Source organism: Herpailurus yagouaroundi, unplaced genomic scaffold, assembly GCF_014898765.1.
Source record: "Herpailurus yagouaroundi ecotype Mexico unplaced genomic scaffold, PumYag 159, whole genome shotgun sequence".
Lineage (NCBI taxonomy): Eukaryota > Metazoa > Chordata > Mammalia > Carnivora > Felidae > Herpailurus > Herpailurus yagouaroundi.
This window is the reverse complement of record NW_024412400.1, coordinates 13,333,531-13,356,443: the sequence shown is the minus strand read 5'-3', so window position 1 is coordinate 13,356,443 and position 22,913 is coordinate 13,333,531. Positions and strand designations below refer to the sequence as shown.

The 22,913-nt window shown below is 40.6% G+C and overlaps 1 protein-coding gene across 11 annotated transcripts in view; it reads left to right on the top strand.

Moving 5' to 3' along the window:
* RBMS3 (RNA binding motif single stranded interacting protein 3) overlaps window positions 1-22,913 on the top strand; it is a 1,359,438-nt gene that overhangs the window by 909,552 nt on the left and 426,973 nt on the right. For all 11 annotated transcript variants that reach the window (XM_040481151.1, XM_040481142.1, XM_040481146.1 and 8 more), the window contains one exon: window positions 21,892-21,983. In XM_040481151.1, the coding sequence (XP_040337085.1) occupies window positions 21,892-21,983 (92 nt within the window). The remainder of the gene's footprint in view (window positions 1-21,891; window positions 21,984-22,913) is intronic.

Here is a 22,913-nt window from a genome sequence, read left to right as displayed (position 1 = left end):
ATGGAAGGTACTCACATGTGAACAGCAAGCTTCCCAGCACACATACATACATCACCAAGATGAAACATGAAATAAAAGTCTCTGAAATAAGGAAGAAATCATTAATAGAATTTAAATTCGTTATCTTCATGTGAAGATTGTAAAATGCATATATAGCAAGTGCCCCAAAATAGTTTGTTTAGGAACATATAGTAGAATTAAAAGATGCTATGATTTTGAAAGAGAAGGCCCCCTATGGTGACTGGAATTAAAGATGGTCATTTTATTATATCAACTATATTTTTAAAATGTCTTAATGAGTGCAAGCATTTCCTTCACAATGAGTTGATGAAAACCAAATATTTTAATATGGAATGCTATGTTTCAAAAAATTAGAACACTTTAGGGACCCCTGGGTGGCTCAGTTGGTTAAGCGTCTCTCTTTTTTAAAAAAATATTTATTTTTTAATTTACATCCAAGTTAGTTAGCATGTAGTGCAACAGTGATTTCAGGAGTAGATTCCTTGATGCCCCTTACCCATTTGGCCCATCCCCCCTCCCACCACCCCTCCAGCAACTCTCTGTTTTCCATATTTAAGAGTCTCTTATGTTTTGTCCCCCTTCCTCTTTTTATATTGGTTTTGCTTCCCTTCCCTTATGTTCACTCTGTTTTGTATCTAAAAGTCCGCATATGAGTGAAGTCATATGATACTTGTCTTTCACTGACTAATTTTGCTTAGTGTAGTACCCTCTAGTTCCGTCCATGTAGCTGCAAGTGGCAAGATTTCATTCTTTTGGATTGCTGAGTAATACTCCATTGTATGTATGTGTGTGTATATGTATGTATACATACATACATATATACACACATACACCCCACATCTTTTTTTATGACTTGATCACTTTATTTTTTTATTTTTTAAGTATAATTTGTTGTCAAATTGGTTTGCATACAACACCTGGTGCTTATTCCAACAAGTGCCCTCCTCCATGCCCATCATCCACTTTCCCCTCTCCCCCACCCGCCAACAACCCTCAGTCTGTTCTGAGTCCTTAAGAGTCTCTTTTGGTTTGCCTCCCTCCCTCTCTGTAACTTTTTTCCCCCTTCCCCATGGGCTTCTGTTAAGTTTCTCAAGATCCACATATGAGTGAAAACATATGGTATGTGTCTTTCTCTGTCTAACTTATTTCACTTAGCATATCCTCCATTTCCATCCAAGTCACTGCGAATGGCCAGATTTCATTCTTTCTCATTGCCAAGTAGTATTCCATTGTATATATAAACCACATCTTATTTATCCATTTGTCCGTTGATGGACATTTAGGCTCTTTCCATAATTTGGCTATTGTTGAAAATGCTGCTATAAACATGGGGGTACATGTGCCCCTATGCATCAGCACTCCTGTGTCCCTTGGGTAAATTCCTAGCAGTGCTATTGCTGGGTCATAGGGTAGTTCTATTTTTAATTTTTTGAGGAACCTCCACAATATTTTCCAGAGTAACTGCACCTGTTTGCATTCCCACCAGCAGTGCAAGTGGATTCCTGTTTCTCCACATCCTCGCCATACTCTACAGTCTCTGGATTTGTTCATTTTAGCGACTTAACTGGTGTGAGGTGTGGTTTTGATTTGTATTTACCTGATGATGAGTGACATTGAACATCTTTTCATGTGTCTGTTGCCATCTGGATGTCTTCTTTGGAAAAGTGTCTATTCATGTCTTCTGACCATATCTTCATTGGATTATTTGTTTTTCAGGAGCGGAGTTTGGTGAGTTCTTTATAGATTTTAGATACTAGCCCTTTATCCGATATGTCATTTGCAAATGTCTTTTCCCATTCCCTTGGTTGCCTTTTAGTTTTGTTGATTACTTCCTTTGAAGTGCAGAAGCTTTTTATCTTGATGAGGTCCCAGTAGTTCATTTTTGCTTGTAATTCCCTTGCCTTTGGAGATGTGTCAAGTAAGAAACTGGTGCGGCTGAGGTCAGAGAGGTTTCTTCCTGCTTTCTCCTCTAGGGTTTTGATGGTTTCCTGTCTCACATTCAGGTCCTTCATCCATTTTGAGTTTGTTTTTGTGAATGGTGTAAGAAAGTGGTCTAGTTTCATCCTTCTGCATGTTACTGTCCAGTTCTCCCAGCACCGTTTGTTAAAGAGACTGTCTTTTTTCCATTGGATACTCTTTCCTGCTTTGTCAAAGATTAGTTGGACATACATTTGTGGGTCCAATTCTGGGGTCTCTATTCTATTCCATTGGTCTGTGTGTCTGTTTTTGTGCCAATACCATACTGTCTTAATGATTACAGCTTTGTAGTAGAGGCTAATGTCTGGGATTGTGATACCTCCCACTTTGGTTTTCTTCTTCAGTATTACTTTGGCTATTCAGAATCTTGTGGTTCCATACGGATTTTAGGATTATTTGTTGTACCTTTGAGAAAAATGCTAGTGCAATTTTGATTGGGTGGGATTGCATTGAATGTGTAGATTGCTTTGGGTAGTATTGACATTTTAACAATATTTATTCTTCCAATCCTTGAGCATGGAATATTTTCCCGCTTCTTTGTATCTTCTTCAATTTCCTTCATAAGCTTTCTATAGTTTTCAGCATACAGATCTTTTACTTCTTTGGTTACGTTTATTCCTAGGTATTTTATGGCTTGGTGCAGTTGTGAATGGGATCAGTTTCTTTATTTCTCTTTCTGTTGCTTCATTATTGGTGTATAAAAATGCAACTGATTTCTGTACATTAATTTTGTACCCTGCGACTTTGCTGAATTCATGTATCACTTCTAGCAGACTTTTGGTGGAGTCTGTCAAGTTTTCCATGTAGGGTATCATGTCATCTCTGAAAAGTTAAAGTTTGACTTCATCTTTCCCAGTTTAGATGCCTTTCATTTCATTTTGTTGTCTGATTGCTGATGCTAGGACTTCCAACACTATGTTAAACAACAGTGGTGAGAGTATACCACATCTTCTTTATCCATTCATCCGTTGATGGACATTCGGGCTCTTTCCATACTTTGGCTATTGTTGCTAGTGCTGCTATAAACATTGGGGTGCATGTGCCCCTTCAAAACAGCATACCCGTATCCCTTGGGTAAATACCTCATAGTGCAATTGCTGGGTCGTAGGGTAGTTCTATTTTTAATTTTTTGAGGAACCTCCACACTCTTTTCCAGAGTGGCTGCACCAGTTTGCATTGCCACCAGCAGTGCAAAAGAGATCCTCTTTCTCCTACGCGTCTGACTCTTGAGTTCATCTCAGGTCATGATCTCATGGTTCCTCAGATCAAGCCCTCTGTTGGGCTCTGCACTGACAGCAGGGAGCCTGCTTGGGACTCTCTCTCTCCCTGTATCTCTGCCCCTCCCCTGCTAGTGCTCTTTCTCTCTCTCAAAATATATAAACTTAACAAAAATAAAAAAATAAAAAATACTTTAAAAACATTCCTATTTTCCTTTGATAAACAGAAAATGAAACATAGCCCCATTAGGTTTACACTGTAGATGAATCTTTTAGTGACTTAGAAGAGAATAGAATTTAATTAACCATGGCTGTTTATTCATTGTATAGAAACACTGGTTTGATCCCTTGAAGTCACATAAGCAGCATTTATTTGGGGACACTCTTTTTTGTAACGGCTAAAGTAACTAAAAGTATGGTTTTTAATCAAAAGTTATCTGAGGTCTTTACTGACAAGAAATAATAAAACTGTTTATTTTACAGTATAGCACTTAACAGTGTTCCAGACACTGTCTTAAGTGATTTACATGCATTAAATTGTTTAATCATTGCAATCCGCTATGAATTATTCCCATTTTCCAATGAGGACATGGAGATATGGAGACTAAGTACCAGGATTTGACACCAAACCATTTGGCGTGAGTTCAAGTGCGTAACCGAACTGCTCTGCTAGTTGTTTCTCTGTGACATATATTTGGACATGAAGTTGAAATCCACATACACATATTCCTAGAAAACAGCCTGGCCCAGTGTATGGGGGAAGATAGTGTATTATTCAGTGACAATGGAGAGAAGCCTGTGTAATTTTTTTTTTCCTTGACTATTATTCCATTATCTTGTAACTCTCAGGTTTCAGAGCTGCGAGCGTTAGATTATCAGAAATCCAGCTTTGAGGGTTGCCTGGGTAGCTCAGTCGGTTAAGCATCTGACTTCGGCTCAGGTCGTGATCTCACGGCTCATGAGTTCAAGCTCTGCATCGGGGTCTGTGCTGACGGCTTAGAGCCTGGAGCCTGCTTCGGATTATGTGACTCCCTTTCTCTCTGCCCCTCCTGCACTCGTGCTCTCTCTCTCTGTCCCTCTCCCTCTTTCTCTCTCAAAAATAAATAAACGTTAAAAAAGTAGAGAAATCCAGCTTTGGGTCTAATTTTTGTTTGTTTGCACTGGCCAGGGGTCCTCCAGGCAAGAAACGGAAGTAAGTGTGGGTAGATGGGCACTATGGCAAACTGATGCAATTATGACCAGACCAAAAGTAGCATCTCCTACTCGATGACAGTCAGCTGTTTTCACATGGACCCGTTGCCACCCAATCTTGTGATTGTTAAACAGAGGCTGAGATCATGTTCTTATCTGAAGTTTCTCAAATTTGAATTGAGTTAAATAATTTCACACATTAAATCAATTGCAATGAAATCTATCTATCTAGATATAGATATAGATATAGGTACAGATATATAGATATATAGTTAAGACTGTGTAACCTAAAGAGATAACATCTCTGGGCTGACTCTATTACGTGGGCCATTGGTCTGTAAGGAAGAAGCCATGACAGCTTCAGTACAGAGTGACCTGTGTTATGTGATGACTTACACCTACGGGGGATGTTCCAGAAGCTCACCTTAACCACTTGCTCTCTTTCTGTCCACACAACCAAGGAACTATTTCTTTTCCTTCCAACTCACCTTATACTACTTGGCATAAGCTTTCTTTGGGTATAGACTCCGAGTATACTGTTAGATGTGTTGAAGATCTACCTTTGGTTTTATTTCCTTACGGGGAGGGTCTGTTGTTACCACCATTTTACTTTCTCCATAGATCGTACGTTGTGCACATAATCACAGCTTAGCTCAGTCCTCTTCTGACCCATTATCATCCAGCATGAGTGTGTGTCACCTTTGAGCAAAACACCAAATCAGTCACTAGGGAAAATCATCTTATTTTACAAATATGGTTCCTTCAGGGGAAGCCACTCTTCAGAGATCAACCACCCACCTAGATAGTTTCTTTGTGTATTGGGCTTAAAAATGTAACTTAAAGGACTGAAGGACAAATACATGTCTGGAAGAAAAGCCTTTTTAAAAGGGATGTGTGTGGGCTGGGGCAGGGGGAGGTAGAAGAAACAAAGTCAAAGTGTTGATAAGGTTGTTGATTCACGGTTTGATCCAAGACAGATAGTGCAGGACCAGGTCTCTTGTGATACTGACCTGTGAGATGATATAGAAACCTCTAGGAAAGGAGATAATAATAGGGGCTCCTGGGTGGCTCAGTTGGTTGAACGTCTTTGGCTCTGTTTATGATCTTGCAGTTTGTGAGTTCAAGCCCCACATCAGGCTCTGTGCTGACAGCTCAGAGCCTGGATCCTGCTTTGGATTCTTTGTCTCCCTCTCTCTCTGCCCCTCCCCTGCTTGCACTCTGTCTTTTCATCTCTCAAAAATAAATAAACATTAAAAATTTTTTTAAAAAAGGAAAAGAAAAGGAGATCATTGTAGAGGACTGCTTTTTCTACCCATAATCTCTGGTATCTCCTATTCCCAAGAGCACTCCTAGACTGGTGACAGTCCTGGGTCTATCCCTCACCCTTTTAAAGGCCATTCATTAATTCATTCATTCAACCAGTAGTTTTTGATCATTGTTACATTTTAGGCAGTGTTGCAGGTGGTGAGAACCCGGGAGTGAACCAACACCTATCTGAACTCTCAGCCAGGATATATCAGTATGGAAGTTCTTACGTCTTTGTTCCTAGTTAACACAGGAGGAGCCTCTAGCCCTAAATACCAGCTGTATACCTTGACAACGCTGACTCAATTCATGGTGTGTTACAATGAGAACATTTCAGTGGAGACTAGACTGCCTCGTATTCAAAACTGGAGTAAGGGTACCTAACTTACAAAGCTACTATGAGATCTCAATGATGTAAAGTGTGAAAAAATTTAGTGCACAGCGAGGAATATGATGCTTTTGTTTTTAGTACTATGCAAATTATTTATATTGATATTTTGGATAATGGACTATTCTGTCTACTCTAAGCCAGAACTTTGAAAACACCTTACAGAAACTTACCAGGAAAATTGCTGAACTACTACTCTGCAGCCCCGCCTTATTTTTCAGGATGGAAATCATCCTGTTGTAATGATGCGTCAGCTTAAGGCTTGTCAGCTTCTGGAAAGACAATGCCATCAGCTTGGGCCTAGATACAGGTCACCTCTATAATTTCCAAGAAAGGAATATCTTTAAAAAAAAAATCAATCTCAAAATATCTGGTGTTACTGAAAGTCTGCTGCTTTCTTCCCAGAAGAGGATGCTTTGGGTATCAGGATTTTCCCTGAATCTTATGATGATGATGATGACGATTATGATGATTATTATTTTCATCCTTTCCTTCTTCATAAGGGAAAAAAAGCAAACTCTCTTAGGCCAATCTTTTTTTTTTTTTCAATGTGTATTTCAACCCCAGGAGGAATTCCAAGCTTCCTGTTCATCAGCAGAAGATACTAACATAAAATGAAGAAGATGGACATTTATTCTCCCCTCACCAGCAGTTTTGGGGAATGAAACTTAAATTATATGTCAAAACATTTATTTTCTTGTATGTGGTATTTGGTAAATGGCTAAAAGACCCTAGGGGAGAGTGAAAGGAGAGCTTTCAGAAGGGTATAGAAAATGAGTTATTAGTGTGGTATTCCTGTGTCAGAAAAAAACAAAACAAAACACTGGCTTGTGTCACTGTTTGTGAATCCTTGTGTGTTTGAAAACATTTCCAAGGTCAAGTTTCTAAACGTATGACTTGAAAACCGTGATTTCGCTACTTTTGCAATTACCCTGTTCCACTAAAGAGTCCTGGCATTCTCTCGACTGCACTCCTTTGTGAACATAGTTGATCTTGGATTTTTCTGTCGCTTTTGGATGAGCCATCAGCTCCCCTAATTTTTTTTTTCTTTTGCTGAGCAATATTGTTCCCGAGCTCTTTTGTTAAGTCACAATAAACTAGACAAGCAACCAGCAGGCCCTTGACACAAAGTCATTTATTGATCTGAAAACCGTGCTGTGCCAACCTCACCTCAAAACCGTATAGCATACAACTCCAATTCCTCAAAAACAGCCAAAGCATTAACACCCAAACACTCGCCATCCTTGTTTTCAGTGCACATTTGACGTAGTGACAAAAGAGAATCCTGCCTCATTAAGGTAACAATTACTAATTTTTTAGTCATGGTGACCTTTTACATCCAACATCTTGCAGGTCTCTCTGGAAGTTAAATACTTTGCCTCCTTGTCCCCCTCACAAGTGCATAAACACAAATCAGGCCAGTGTTGCGACGTTAGGGTTGGTGTTGCAAATTTACAAAACTCTGTCTTGCTTCTTAAATTGTGTAATAATGAAAGGGAATTTTAGGAGAAGAGGGGTGAAGAACTGTTTGTCAAAAAGACTCGTGTGATTTGGGGGCGCCTGGGTGGCTCAGTAGCTTAAGTGTCCAACTTCGGCCAGGTCATGATCTCGTGGTTCATGAGTTCAAGCCCGGGGGAACCTGCTTCGGATTCTGTGTCTCCCTCTCTTTCTGTACCCTGCCCCCCACTTGCCTTCTGTCTCTCTCTTTCTGTCTCAAAAATAAACAAACTTTAAAAAAAATTTTAAAAAAGAGTTATGTGAGTTACAATGCGTAAAGTTTTGTATGTGAATGGATAAAAGCAGAAGTTTTTGTTATGAATTTACTCATTCACTCACTCACTCTTTCAGTGTCTAATATGAGCCATAAAGTGTCACCTGTCCAGTGCTTATCTGTCCAGTTCTGAGCAAAATCATTCAGTTCTCTATTATCTTGGTCCTGACAGTCCATTGGGATAAAACACAATCATCTTATAAACAAATGAATTAACCTACAGATTGTGCCCAGTATAATGAAGGACATTAGGAACATCTATTGATAGAGACTAATGGAGGGGAGAGAGAATCCAGCTTCTATACAGTCTGGAAGATGGTCAGATATCCCAGTAGGAGGAAACAGCAGGTACAACAATCCTGAGGCAGCGTAGCTGGAGTATAGTGAGGGAGCAGGAGGGTCACATGAGCTTTGATATAAAATTGTTCAAAAGTTCTACATAATACATGGTCCGGTCATGTTATCTGTCCCTTATTATTTCACACATCTCCTTATAAATTGCTCTTTGGTCTCTAATAGATGTCCTTGCTAAGTTCTCAAACTTACCCTTTACCTGCCTTTAAGTCTTTGCTCAAAGTAGGATGCCATTTCCCTTTCATCATCATGCTAAGCAAAAAAACAAAAACAGAAAAAAAAAAAAGAGAAAAATGTTTCCATTTGTATGAGATTCTAGAAAAAACAGATGCATCCATAAAACTCATCAGGAAGCAGATGAGTGGTTGCTGGGGCCTAGGAGCTGCAAGGGGAGGTGACCCTAAAGGGGCATGAGGGGCTCTGGGGGTGGGAATAAAGGGGTTCCATATCTTGATTGTTATTCTACAGTGACTATATTTGCAAAATTCATCAAACAGGACACTGAAATGGGCATTTATTATGTGTACATTATACTTTAATAAATTGATTAAAAAGTTATAAAGTAAGAAAAAAAAAAAGAACGGTTTTTAAGAAGTTCAAATTTGTCTTCTCTGTCATCTCTCCCTGACTCAGACATAAGCTTTCCTTCTACCATCACGTTATGCACTATAGGTTTTGGTGCTTGTGACAAGCATACCATGTACAGCCTTTAATGAGTGTCTCAGTGTTAGGCTGGCTGTTTCTCCTTGGGCTCACATATTCCCTGAGGAGGGAATCTGTGTCTCATTTGTCTTTTTCCCCCCCCCCCCCCCAAAGCATCTACCTCACTCAGGACTCATAAAAGGACCTCACTGAGCACTTGTTAAATCAATAGCACTATTTTCATATTTACATCCTGCCTGGTGCCCGAAAAGGATGAACAGGAAACAACATTGATTTCCAGAGGTTGATGAATGAATGGAGACTTCTTGGCACTGGAGCCCACATCCTGACTCCATGTGTAAAAATTGGGGGCAAAATGGGTTTTCGACCTACCTCCTTCACACCTATACTTGCTTATTGATTTAGTGAAATGCTTGTGATAGTTTCTCTGTTCTCCAATAGGAAAGTGCTGTACAGACCCTCTCTGCATTTTCCTTCTTAATGGTCCATTATTTCTCTGTAGAGAGGCCAGCGGTAGAATCAGTGTTGGCAAGCCGCAAAGAAGTGGACACGACAGTGTAATAGGAAGGCAGCTATTATGTCCCATTATTACCTCGAGTGAAGGAAAATCGAAGGAGCATAGTGGTCTATCGCATAACTGCCACTCTTGGGCTCTTATAGGGAAAGCTCTGTAAATCAGCCCTCCTGTGCAGATTCTCGAGAAGCCTTTTCTCCCCTTCCCGCATCCCCTCTCCCTATGCAATTTTGCGCGTTCTCAACTGGCCGGTTCCCTGGAATATTAGCTTTTCAAAATATGACACAGAAGTTCACCAATTCCTTCCAACTCATAACACTTTAAAATTGCAACTCCAAATTATTTCTGTAAAAATAGCTGATTTTTATGACTCCTAGGGGATTTCTTATTTTAATCTGAAACCTTCAGAAATGGTTCAGTTTTGTGGAAATGATGGGGGAATGTCTGCTCTTAGCAGTTTTTGTGTTCAAGGGCAAATCAACCTCTGTGCTTGCTAACTCTAATTTTCCAAGGGTTATGAGACTTTAATTTGATTCTTTATCCAGTGTGCATAAAATGTTCACTGGAATTTGCATAATACATTTATTGTATAATCACTCTTCACATTGGCTACCTGCTTCCTCAAATGAACATTGCTTTTTTAAGGGGATATATTAATGTAGGGCCAATTTGAACTTTGTAACTAAACAGAATTAGGTCTATCTCTGAAGGGCAAACATAAAGGAGAGAGAGAGAGAAGGAGGGCATGTACTTGTTCTGAAATTGGCTATTAAGTAAAAATAGCCCCGATCCTGCATTTCCAAATATTAATTTTGCAAATACAAGCAAGGAAAAGACTGCTGTCTTTAAAAACATTGAGATTTATTACGTGAAGAAGGGAATACACTTGTATGGCTTGGCTCTTAGAATGCAGTTAAGGCAGTGGATTACATCAGGGTGCCTGGTTTCAGCACAATCTAAGAAGGTGAGGGAGTTGGAGAGAGAGAGGATGCCTTGGGCACTAGGCCAGGAGCTTTGAATTCATTCATTGCCCAGAGCCAATATATAATTAAGGTAATATTATTATTACCCTTAATTTTGGTCTAGTGTTCTGTGCCTTTGGACTCCTTGCTCTCAAACCAGAAGAGATAAGATTTGAACCTAGACTGTATGATGCTGGCATAATTGTCCTTCAGTCACACCGAGCAGTTCTCTCTGTTAAATACAGTTGTCCAGTGTTAGCCACCTTGGGGACTGTGTTTTTCTTAACATCAGCACTGTGCAGTGGAGCCTGAAGAGCGCTTGGCACAGGACTGTACAGATATTGGCAGACCAGATACAGGTTGGAAGAGATGACTTGAAGATCCCCATCTTCCCTGCAATTTTACAAGGAGAGGAGGTGCAGTCCAGACCTGAGGAGTGGCCGGTTGGAGACTAGGGTGTCTCAGTCTTTAATGTGCATATAATCACCTGGAGATCTTGTCAAAATGTAGAGGCTGATTGAGTAGATCGGCAGTGGGCAAACGATGCTGAATTTCCGCCAACTCTCGAGTGATGTCATTGCTGCCCGTCCACAGACCACAGGTAGAGTAAGAAAAGCCTTTGTGATCTCCGCTTACAGTGCCATTTCCCTAGTGAACCAGGTCCTGACCTTAGTTAGAACATTATACTTAACCATCCAGGTCTCAGTTCTCTAAAGTTCATTTAACCAGCATGTCCTAGGATCATTGAAATCCCATTGTCTTTAGGCAGCTAAAACTCTTCAAGCGAGTTCTGTCTCTAAGAGAGGAGACCTGAGTTGTAAGTTATGGATCACCAGCTATGAAAGGGACACAGGAGAGTTGGTGCCATCAGCCAGAATACCAGTTTTCATATTACAGTAAAATTTCCTGGGGGAAAACATATCTTTCATTGTTGAGAAAAAAAAACAACTCACTTTCAACTTCTAAATAAATGAGCAATCATGAGTATAATGGCTTGACCATTCAAATTCTTGGCATCCTTTCTGAATCACAGATCTGAAATTGTGCCTCATAAGGTACCGATGTATTTCCAAAATTCCTTTGAGATGAGTCCAGCCTAATTGCGATGAGAAGGAAAGTGGGCTTCCTACTCCTGTGTTTCGGGAGGGCATTGTTTGAATTTGATTTAACTGGCTTCTGATATCTTTGGTTTGCAGTGCATTTAGGGTGTTTCTTTGAAGTAACTTTCAAAGAAACAAAAAACTCAGGAAAAGTCACTAACGACTAGGAGGCTTTAAGAGTATTTCTTATTCTGATTTTATTAATTTTAAAAATCTTTCAAGATGTTGGCATAAAATCAGTTTTGCAAATCAGTTGGCTAAGGCATTATGTAAAGCTCAGAAATCTTTAAGAAAGAGCTAGGCAATTGGATGCTGAAAATAATAGATTAACAGGATCATAACAATCCATATATATTGACCAGGAAAGGTAGCTACATGCATTAGTAAGAGGTGGAAAAAAGGCAGATTATAAAACTGCATAGTCTGATACCACTTGGGTTAAAAATAAAGAAAAAAAGTAAATGAACAGTTTGTTTATTTTTGAGCTGTGGCGTCCTGGCTAATTTCTTTCCATATTGACTGAAATTTCCTCAATAAAATTATATAACTTTTAAAATTAGAAGAAAATAACACTACTATTTATTTTTTTTGCGGGGGGAATGGACAGTTGGGGAGCCATTTACAAAATCTTAACTACAAATGTTTTTCATTTCATGATTTTTGATAGCAAGAATAATTTTTATTACCCTATAAATCCCTAAGTGCTTCTAATGCATATAATAGTAAGAGCTCAAGAATTATTTTTGGTGGCTATTTCAAGTTAGAACATCAGAAGGAATCATAAGAAAGTTTCTCAGGAAGGTAGACCATAGCACTAAGGTCTAGGCAGAAAGGGATTTACATTTATTTCAGTGATACTATTTTGTTTGGCTTGATTTTCATTATTTATTTATTTATTTATTTATTTATTTATTTATTTCTCCATGCATTCTGTTACTCTCATTTATATTTATACCTAAGTTTCTTTATTTTTAAAATTTGAATACAAAGCTAGAATTGTAATTTGTTACATCAGGTGGGATGAAAAGAAGTAATTTGGGGTCTAACAGGATGTAAAAGACACCATTTCTCATAGTGATAGGGACAGTACTTATGGACATTTACTTAAAATATTTGGAATAAAGCCTATAACCACATGACTGAAGACTGCATCCAGTAAAATATGGGCATAAATTAGAAAATGCATGAGTTTTGTTAAACAGAAGCTTCCTGAGGGTTTCAAAGTGAGTTTTGTCAAAGGTTTGGGAGGAGGAAATCATACATGGAGCCTTTCCCAGGAAAGTAAGAATGGTTAAAGGAACGCCGGGCTTTGTGCAGAAATTTACATGAAATGACAAGTTGGTGGAGTGAATATCTAGATGTTGAGTGTAACAAAAACAGACTTGTAGATAATACATGTTTTTCTTAAAGACAGTTGACCTGTATATAGGGTTCACTTACTCTTCCTTCCTTTTTGCTCTAAGCTACCTAATACATCTTTCTGGATGGTTGTGCTACAATATCTGTCCTCTAAAGATGAATGGCTGTGGGTCACGTGATGTCTCCGTTGTAGAAGGATGTAAAAGACTACCCACATGCTTCTTAGGCCATTAGCTGGAGCCATTGAAAGTGTGCATTGAAACACCTCGGGGTTGCGGGTTGGGGGCCTGGGATTGTCCTTCCATGGATTCTCCGACAATCATCTCTGCTCTTCTGACGGAGGAATAGTCTATAGTTCCACAGGTCTATAGGACCAGAGCAAGGAGAGGGAGGGCAGGATGGGCACTCAGGAATGAAATCATAGTTAGTTTTGCCTATCCTACTGTGCACTGGGATTGTAGAGCTATAATTAGAGTGTTCAGTTACAGCTTGCTTCCATCATAGTTACAAACTCAGTGGAATTATTTTACCAGTACCCTGGCTGGCTCCCGCAGCTACACTGCAATACACGTTTGTACCTCCCGCTGTTGTTGACCGCAGAGACACATAGGACCAATGGTTCAGACAAGATATGTATTTTCTGTGTATCCTTGAACACTGCCTCTTAGCAAAGGAAGACTTTGCAAGATGATTCACAGAGGTTAATCTGCCCATTTGCAGCCAAGCAGACTGCTTCCTTAATCTCTACAATATTATAATAAAATAATGGTTGGTCTAGTCGAAGACCTCGGCAAATCAGTGAGTTTCTTTAATCTTAATAAAGCATAGCGATCTCTTTAAGCCCATAAATGATCCTGATCTTAATTTTGACTTTATTCAGTACAAAGAAGCAATTTCTCTTGTTTAAAAATCAATTGAATGGGGTGAGTCGGGAAGTGAGTTTTGGGATTTGAATTTGTGTTTGGTTTAATAAGACTTTTTGTGCAACATAAATGGGATGAGAAAGTGTCCCATTTTTAAGTGGCATACTACTAAGTACTTTGCTCCCTAAATTTGTCAGTCTTCATAATTGTTCTATTCTGCTGGGAAAGGCCATGTGGGACCTAATTTCTTTTCCCGGTGCTCCCTTTTGTCATTTGTGCACAAAATGTACTGAGCTTGCCCCCACCTGGAAGAAATATTTGCCACGTTTGAATACTAGCATTTTTCTTTCACTTTTTATGTGGTGCCAATCCCTCTCCATAATTCATTTGTATTTAACTTAATTCATTTCTGCTGTGCACAAAAATGCCCAACAGAGAGGTAGAATAATACATACATAGATAAATTTAGAATGTGGGTAATTTTACCATCACGCAACTCATTGAAGGACTTTGGGCGTGTTGAATCAGGCGTTGAGCTCCAAGAGCAGAATTGTAGATGCAAAACCACGTATACTATATTGAAGGAAAACATGGCATTTTTCACAGGCTCACCTAACATAACCCTCTGTGTGTAAGAAGACTCTCTATGATATTTAAATTTCCTTATCTACCCTACTAGACCGTTGAACTGCCTGCAGGGAGGGACCTCATTAGAGTGTCTTTGTTTTCTCTGCAGCATCTAGTGAGCTATCTCTCTTGCACATAGTAGACGTTTAGTAAATTAAGTAACAGGAAAGTCACATCATGATTCAAAAATGTTCCTCATAACGGTAAATCCTGCTCCAAACACTGATGTCTCATTTTGGTGTTTCTGGCACTGGAATATCAGAATGTTTAGGTAATTAAGCTCAAACATCAGGGGAATGTAGTGAAGCAATCTGTTTACTGTATAAAGGACACCATTTCCCTTCTTATTTACCTCTATTTGCTAAATATCTGAGGGCCACAGCCCTTTGCAGAGGAAGTACACATCGTGCTTTTTTTTTCTGTGTAAAAATCATTCCAAATTACTTTCTGAAGATGTTTTCAAAGCATAGGTGATTTCAGATTTTGATGACTTAGATTTTCTTTCCCTCAAAATAAGTATTCTTGTTGCTGGCTTTTGCATTCTAGCAGGACTTATCTTTTGCCTTTGTTTTCACACATCTGAGTTTGGCCAAATGGCTATTATGGTTCCTCCATAGAACCCTTGCCTCATTATACAATTGCTGCAAAGAAGATACTGAAGTAATGACCGGGGTCTCTGGTTAGTTTGGTATTATAAGTATACAAGTCGTCAAGAATTCATCACTGCTACCCTGCTACCCTTCTCTGATCACATAATGCAGTGACTTAGGAAGCACAATAAAAGGAAAGGCATTCAGCCATCACTCAACATTTTAGAGATGCAGGAGCAATTAGCAGAAATGCAGAGGCAAGGAGGTAGCCTGGACTCCACAGGACCTGTAGGAAGCCTGCAAAGCATTCCTCCCTTCCTGCTGCTCACCTTCCCTACCTGAGGCTCAGGTTTTCTGCTCTGAGCTCAGACATGACAGCCGCAGATTATTAAGTCTAAACAGAAGGAGGGGGAATTTATGGGAGGGCAATTCTTAAACATTTCCACTGTCAAATTTGAGTAGGACTTCACTTGAACGTGTAATGCCTAGACACGTTCCTAGATTTTTACTCCGTTTACAAATCACATTTGACTCACAGCTGGATCATCTCTGAAAGAAGTTGGGTGTTACATCAAGCCATCTGTGTTTCAAGTGGGCTTTCATGACAGCCATTCTGAAGAGGAAGAGCAATGCAAACGTTGTGAAATGTGGCGTAGGGTTCACTCTGAGAGCAAATCTCCCTCAGCTGGCGAGATGCCACCATGGGTCCGAACCAGGAGTTCTGGTTTGAACATTGCCCTCCCCCTACCCTAGAAAGTACAACCCCGGTGTTGATAGGTAAGCAGTTGCAGCAGAAACTTCAAAGAGCTGGCAGCACCGGAGAAGTACAAATAGGCTGTTGAAGATGGTCAAGAGACTTTTAACACCGTTCAGATGGGTTGCCACACAGCGGTCTGGTTGAATGGCAAAGGTTACAGAGAAGTAGCCTACAAATGCACTGAAGGAAATGAAACCAGAGCCCTCTGGGCCAATCCGTTGTTCGTAGAACTCAGTTACAATTTCTAAGAGTGTACATAAACATTTTTTTTCTTTTTTTTCTCTTATGCCACCGGGCTTGCAGACCGATAAAAATAGTAAAACTTTTAAATTAACACACCAAGTTTAAAGCATTTCAGGAAAGCATTGATTCTATCTGCCAATGGAATGAGTGCGTTTGGCGAGTGACCTAATTAGTATGGAGCTGGTTCTTTCTCACTGCTCTGCTTCCCGCTAATTGCAGAACTGCTGGCCTTCTCCCCCCCGACAAGGAAGAAAAACAAGGACAGGGGTGTGTGGAGAAAACAACCACATTCGGCTTTAATTCATTTGAACCTGTTGCCAAGCTTAATTATGTAATTGAGGGAGTGAGACTGGTGCACTTGCAGCCACTTGGGCTGGAGTTTCCGATGGTGACCATTCACCAGTGTTTCCTGGAGGATGTTAGCAGTTACCGCAAAGCGCTATTAGCTAGAGCTGAACTCATCTCCTCACCCTGCCCCTCTCCACATATAGGTGCAGGGGTTCCAGGCTTGATGACTTGTCAGTAAGGAAAGCAAACTGAAACCCAATTGAAGTTGCTTTCTTTTGTAGGAAATGCGTCATGATTCTCTAGGAGCAACCTTGCGTTTTATTTTGTTCTTCTGGTCGCCCAGAGTATGAGCCGTCAGGAATGCGATGCGTATTTCTACAGTCGGACTGTTTTCCGGGATTGCTTGAGACATTTTTACCTCTGAACTTTTCATTTTAATTAGTTAAATTGAGTAGGTATGTGTGGAAAACACATATCTCAGTGAAGTATTTCCTATCTGGTGGCTTATTCTTTCTTTATAACTTTGTGTCACGGGATCTGGGCACCCCTATTGTTGTGGACTCTTCTGTAGAGGAGGTGTTTTTTTACAAAGACACCACTGTGTCTCCTTGTGGGCAAGATGGCTCTACAAACACATTCTTCTAAAAGTTCACTCATTCCCTCCCTGATTCAGAGAAAGCTCAGGTGTCTCATACCCTCACAGAGATTTCTCCTGTTTAGATTGGAGCTGAGCCCCGGAGATCAGCATTGTGATTTTGTCATATCGTGTGTAATGTGTTGGGGTGGAAGGAAGGGGAGGAAGCTAGAGGAGAAGCCACGCTGGAACCAAGGTGCAGAGTCCTGAAGACCACGGCTGCCTGGCTGGGTGGGAGCATGGCCGAGCCAGACTGGGACCACTTGGCATTATATTGTCCTTTATAGTCAAAATGTATCAGTAGACATTTTAATCGGTTAATTCCCACTGTAGTCCGTGAAGTATTAGCATCTTTTACACATGCTTTTAATTCACTTAAACAAATATTTATGAAGCACACGCTATGTGTTAAGTGCAGTCCCAATGACTGGCTACATATAATAAGTAACAACGATTAACCAAGAGTGATCTTTTTTATTTCTTCCTTCAAGTTGCAATGAGTAAAGGGAAGGATCCCTCTTTTATTTAATGTTTATTGATTTCTTTTGAGAGAGAGAGAGAGAGTGAGCAGAGGAGGAGCAAAGAGACAGACAGAGGATCTCCAGCAGGCTCTGCACTGGCAGTACAGAGCCCATCATGGGGCTCGAACTCACAAACCATGAGACCATGACCTGAGCCGAAACCAAGAGTTGGACCTGAGCCACCCAGGTGCCCAAAAGATCCCTCTTTTAGTAAAGGCAGCACTTCACATATGTTCTAGATTCTCTCACTCCATCACTTTCCAGCAACATTATTCTATAAATTATCCTCTTGCCCTCCGGAAGTTTTGATCTTTTGCTTTCTGTTTGATCATCCCTATCCTGATCTGAAATTGCCAAGAACAGTCCCATAGTGGGTGCAACAAATAAGTATTTGTTGAATGCCTTGAATGAATACTCTGTAGTTCCCTGGCTTCCCACTAAAATCAGCTGAGGAACACACATATACACGTACACACATGCACCACTGTGTGTGTGTGTGTGTGTGTGTGTGTGTGTGTGTGTGTGTGTGAGTGTGTGTGTATATAAATACCTGGGCCATATTACCAAAGATATTGATTTACTTTCCTGGGGGTGAGAAATGGACACTAGTATTTTTTTTCATCTCTCAAGGTGATTCTAGTGTGCAGCGAAGATTAAAAGCCTTGGTATCTCCTATCTTAAACCAAAACAGCTCGTTTGACATTGTATCACCCTCTCGCTGACCATCTCTTAATTCTCCTTCCTAGCAAGATAACAAGGAGACCTGCAAACACTCTCTCCCCCTCTCCCTCTTTGCTGTTACTCTTTAACTACCCAACAGGCTTCAGTCCCTACCACTTGCCTGAAGCAAATCATGATCATGACTCCCACGTTCCTAAGCACACTGGACATTTGCAAGCCCTCATCTCGCTTACACCGTCAGTGACACATGACAGCTGATTTCTCTCTCCTTGGAACAGCTTCTTCCCTTGTCCTTGAGACATCCTCTTCCCTTTTCATTCCCTTCTCCCCCTCTGATTCTCCTTTGCAATCTCTTCTTCCCACCTGACACCTAAATGCCGAAGTTGTTCAAGCTCCAAACTTGGGTCCTTGGTTTCTACTTACGCTAGGCGTTTTTGTCACTTTCTGTCTCTATAAATCACATCTTTATGCTGTTGACCTCCCAATTTATATCCCCAATCCCATCCTCTTTTCTGAGCACTAGCCTAATATATCCAACTGCTCTCTGACATTTTTACTTAGATGTCTCACAGACATTTCTGACTCAACCGATATTTTAATTTTCCCTCTCCCCTGTTGGATGCTCTTCCAGGCTCCCCACTTCAGTAAATCACATCTCCACCCACCCAGTGGCTTATGCCAAAAAAATCAGTAGTAATCCTTGTCGTCTATATCTCCCCTACTACCCGGCCAAGCTATCATCAAGTCCTGCTAATTCTGCCTCCAAAATATAATTCAAACCATCCATTTCATCCCCTCCATTTTATCACCAGCCGCCATTTGTCTGGGTTGCCGTAATAGCCCCTAACTCTTCTCCCGATGACACTCTTGCTGTCCACCTTCCCCACAACAACTCAGTCTTCAGCCAGGATATTTTAAGAAATGCAAATCATTTTGTGCCACTGCTTCCCTAAGACTTTCAATAATGAACACTCAGTAGTCAGATTCTGTATTATATGCTTTCATTTCTTTCAAGACAGTTCTGCCGTTTGGTACTTGTAGATTCATTTGTGTGGCTATTTGTTTCCTGTTCATCTCTCAACTCTAAAAATGCACAAGGGCGAGAAGTAGGGCCATTCTTTTTAACTGCTGTGTTCATGTGCCTGGCAAAGTGCCTGAAATAGAATTTCATTTTTTAATTAAAATTTTTAACCTATTTATTTTGACATAGATAAATAGAGAGAGGGAGAGAGAGAGAGAGAGAGAGAGAGCCTATGAACAGGGGAGGGGCAGAGAGAGAAAAGAGAGAAAGAATCCCAAGCAGACTCTATACTGTTAGCACAGAGCCCAGTGTGGGGCTTGACCCCATGAACCGTGAGATTATGACCTGAGCTGACATCAAGAGTCAGATGCCCAACCCACTGAGCCACCCAGGCACCTCAGAATTTCATTATTGAATGAAAGAATGAGCATGTGAATCGATAAGGACAACTGACCCAAGCATGTAGTGGAAGGGGGTGCCTTGTCAAATTTCACTTAGCCCGTTCTGCTGGAAATTCAACCATTAATAAATGTATGGACTAAATGAACTGCATTGAAACCACTTGTGGCACTGCTTTGTTCTGTGTCCTAACTTCAAAATCAAGGAATTTTCAAGAATTGTGTCCCTTCCCGGTAGGCTTCAGGGGCTACTCTAAAGAATGTGCAAAGTGGGGTTATAAAGTAGTTCATTGTGTGGTGCATTTGGGAAGGGCTTATGACGACTTCACTTCAAATCCTGGACCTGGCAGTGAGGCAGCTTGAAATTAGTGGGTATTTGTGCCGTTTGGCTTGAGCCTCTGTTTCTTCATGTATCATGAATAGGCACGAGGCCAGTGATACATGAAGTTATCATTTCACCAGTTATCAACATGTCAGCCACCCAGCAGGACACATTGATACATAAGAGATAATATCTACACTTTAGTTTTACCTTCTGCTCCCCTGACCCTACTTCTTGACTTATTTTGTTCTTTTCTCCCCCTTTCTCTTTCTGCTTTTATTTTCCCCTATCTGACTCATCTTGGTGGGTGGCAAGACTCCTATTACTCATATAGTTTGAATTTTGTGGGAAGAGAAGAATTAGCAGTACTTACAGAGCGGGCTTCCCTTTGGATTAGAAACACAAACTTCGCAGCTTCTCTGCCCAGCTTTTCAAGAGCATTTTATGGTACACTGCTGTGTAACAAGTTCATTTTAGGATACCATGCTGGGAGGGAGAAAAAGAAGCAGGGATTCGAGGGGAGAAAATTAAAAAGTTAATTAAAAGAAACAACTTGGTAATTGAATTCCCTTGCGCTCTTCTTTGGCGATGGCGGGGTGAGTCCCAGAGCATGGTTACTAGGCTTGCTCACCTCCAGACTTCTGGGGAACAAGCATGAGAGTGCAGAGCAAATCCGTGACTGACAGATAAGAAGAGGATACATATGATGGGCTTGTTAGACATGCCAGGTAAAGCTGCCCTCATACTCATGCTTGAGCTTTCTAATTTTGAGATGTTCTTAGGGCAGCTGACATTACAGTTAGGCTAAAGCCCCAGACTAATATCAGCTAGTTTATGGTCCTACAGAATCGCCTTTCCATTGATTCTGTTTCATTGATTCTAGCTATTCCCCTGGCCTCACTCTGCATATGCACTTACACAGGCACAAGGGCAGAGAACAGTAGAGGGAACTCCTGTGCCTTTTTCAGATTATACTTCAGTAACAAATATGTGACACCGGTCACTGTTTAAATTATTTTTAAAGAAGCTTGACGGGCTCCTGGGTGGCTCAGTCGGTTAAGCGTCCAACTTCGGCTAGGTCATGGTCTCATGGTTCATGAGTTCGAGCCCCACATCGGGTTCTGTGCTGACAGCTCAGAGCCCTGGAGCCTGCTTCTGATTCTGTGTCTCCCTCTCTCTTTGCCCTCCCCCAATCATGCTCTGTCTGTCTCTCAAAAAAAGAATAAACATTAAAAAATATTAAAAAAAAAAAAAGAAGTTTGACTATTTAATTATTCAATCACACATCAACACATCACTTAAGAGTGAAGAAGTCTTAGTTAACATGTCATCAAGGGGCACCTGGGTGGCTCAGTTAGTTAAGTGTCTGACTCTTAATTTGGGCTCAGGTCATGATCTTGCAGTTTGTGGGTTCAAGCCCCACATCAGACTCTGTGCTGACAGTGTGGAGCCTGCTTGGGATTCTCTCTCTCCCTTTCTCTCTCTGTCCCTCCCCCGCTTGCTTGTTCTCTCTCTTTCTCAAAATAAATAAATAAACTTAAATAAAAAGATGTCATCAAGTGAGACAAGGTTCTGTGGTGAGTTAGCATGGGCTTATGTATCAGCTGGAACTGGGTTGAGACCCTAACTCGCATTCACAACCTTCATTCATTCACACAGTCAACATACATTTATTATATTAAATGTCTACTGGGTGCCAGGCACTGTAGAGGCTGTGAGTAATCACTCGAATAAACTGATCTATCGAGGCTTTTTATTAACATGAGCTTTTTTGAGGTTTTGAAAATTGACTTCAGACATAGACTTTTCTGTCGTTTTCAGCATTTTGTGCTCCTCATCCTTGCCGCAAATTCATTGAAGAGGGTCATGGTTAAATAATGTATTACCGTACTCATCCGATTAGCCCAAATCAGATGGCTGACTGCATACCCAATCTCCAGAAAATAAGAGACTTACAATTTTACATTTAATGGTATCGTGGTATCTCTCCTGACATATGAAGGCCAATGGCTTGAGAGCCTTTCTGGTTATTCCAGAAGTTACGAATGAAAGTGTGGCCACAAACACACCGTCCCCCTGTATGATAGAGATGCAGCACTAACAAGGCGTGTTGTACTTTCACAGGGTACGGTTTTGTGGATTTTGACAGTCCTGCAGCCGCACAGAAAGCAGTAGCGTCTCTCAAGGCAAATGGCGTGCAGGCACAGATGGCCAAGGTAAGATTGGCGTTTCGATTTTGTTTTCTTTTGTGATCGTCTGTTTCTCCACAGCTGTGAGCTGAATCAGAACTGGAGTTTGCAATGATTTGAATTACATTTAGTTGTTAGGGAAGGCAAGGCGCCTTATAATAGGTTTGGTTTGGAAAATCCTGGCTGGTTTATTTCATTGTTTCTTTGTGTATACTTATTAATATGCTCTTTTGTTATGGTGACCTCATTAGCACGTTAAGGGCACTTGTAAAGTGCTCTGTTTTGCCTGAAAAAGGAAGCGTGTGTGTGTGTGTGTGTGTGTGTGTGTGTGTGTGTGTGTGTGTCTAGGGCTTTCATCAGTGAAGAGTTTGGGAGTAGTATAATTCTCAGCAAGTTGTCATTGTTAAACTGTGCTAAAAATTATTTACTGTTATGTTGGGGACAGCTGATGGCTGAATCATGAGATTATCTGGTCTATGCAAGGAAATGAGTTCAGTTAAAGCATACATTGTCTGGGGGGTGCCTGGGCAGCTCAGTTGGTTGAGCCTCCAGTTGGCTCTGGTCATGATCTCACGGTTCCTGAGTTTGAGCCCCGCATGGGGCTATGTGCTCACAGCTCAGAGCCTGGAGCCTGCTTCAGATTGTGTCTCCCTCTCTCTCTCTGCCCTCCCCTGCTTGCATTATTTCTCTCAAAAATAAACATTTTTTAAAAAAGCATACATTGTCTGTATTGTTAGAATTTCACTTTGACCTTTATGTATAGCTTTACTAGATAACAATTTCCTAGATATTAATAAATTTCAATACACATTCGTTGTTTTGTAAAACAGTAGTCTGGAGCTTTCTCTCTGGAATCATAATGCATGTTTATACTCAAGAAAATAAATACGATCATTTTAAATAGTTTTGAATTCTAATTGCAGTGGTGATTACAAGAATATTATACATGTATGTTAA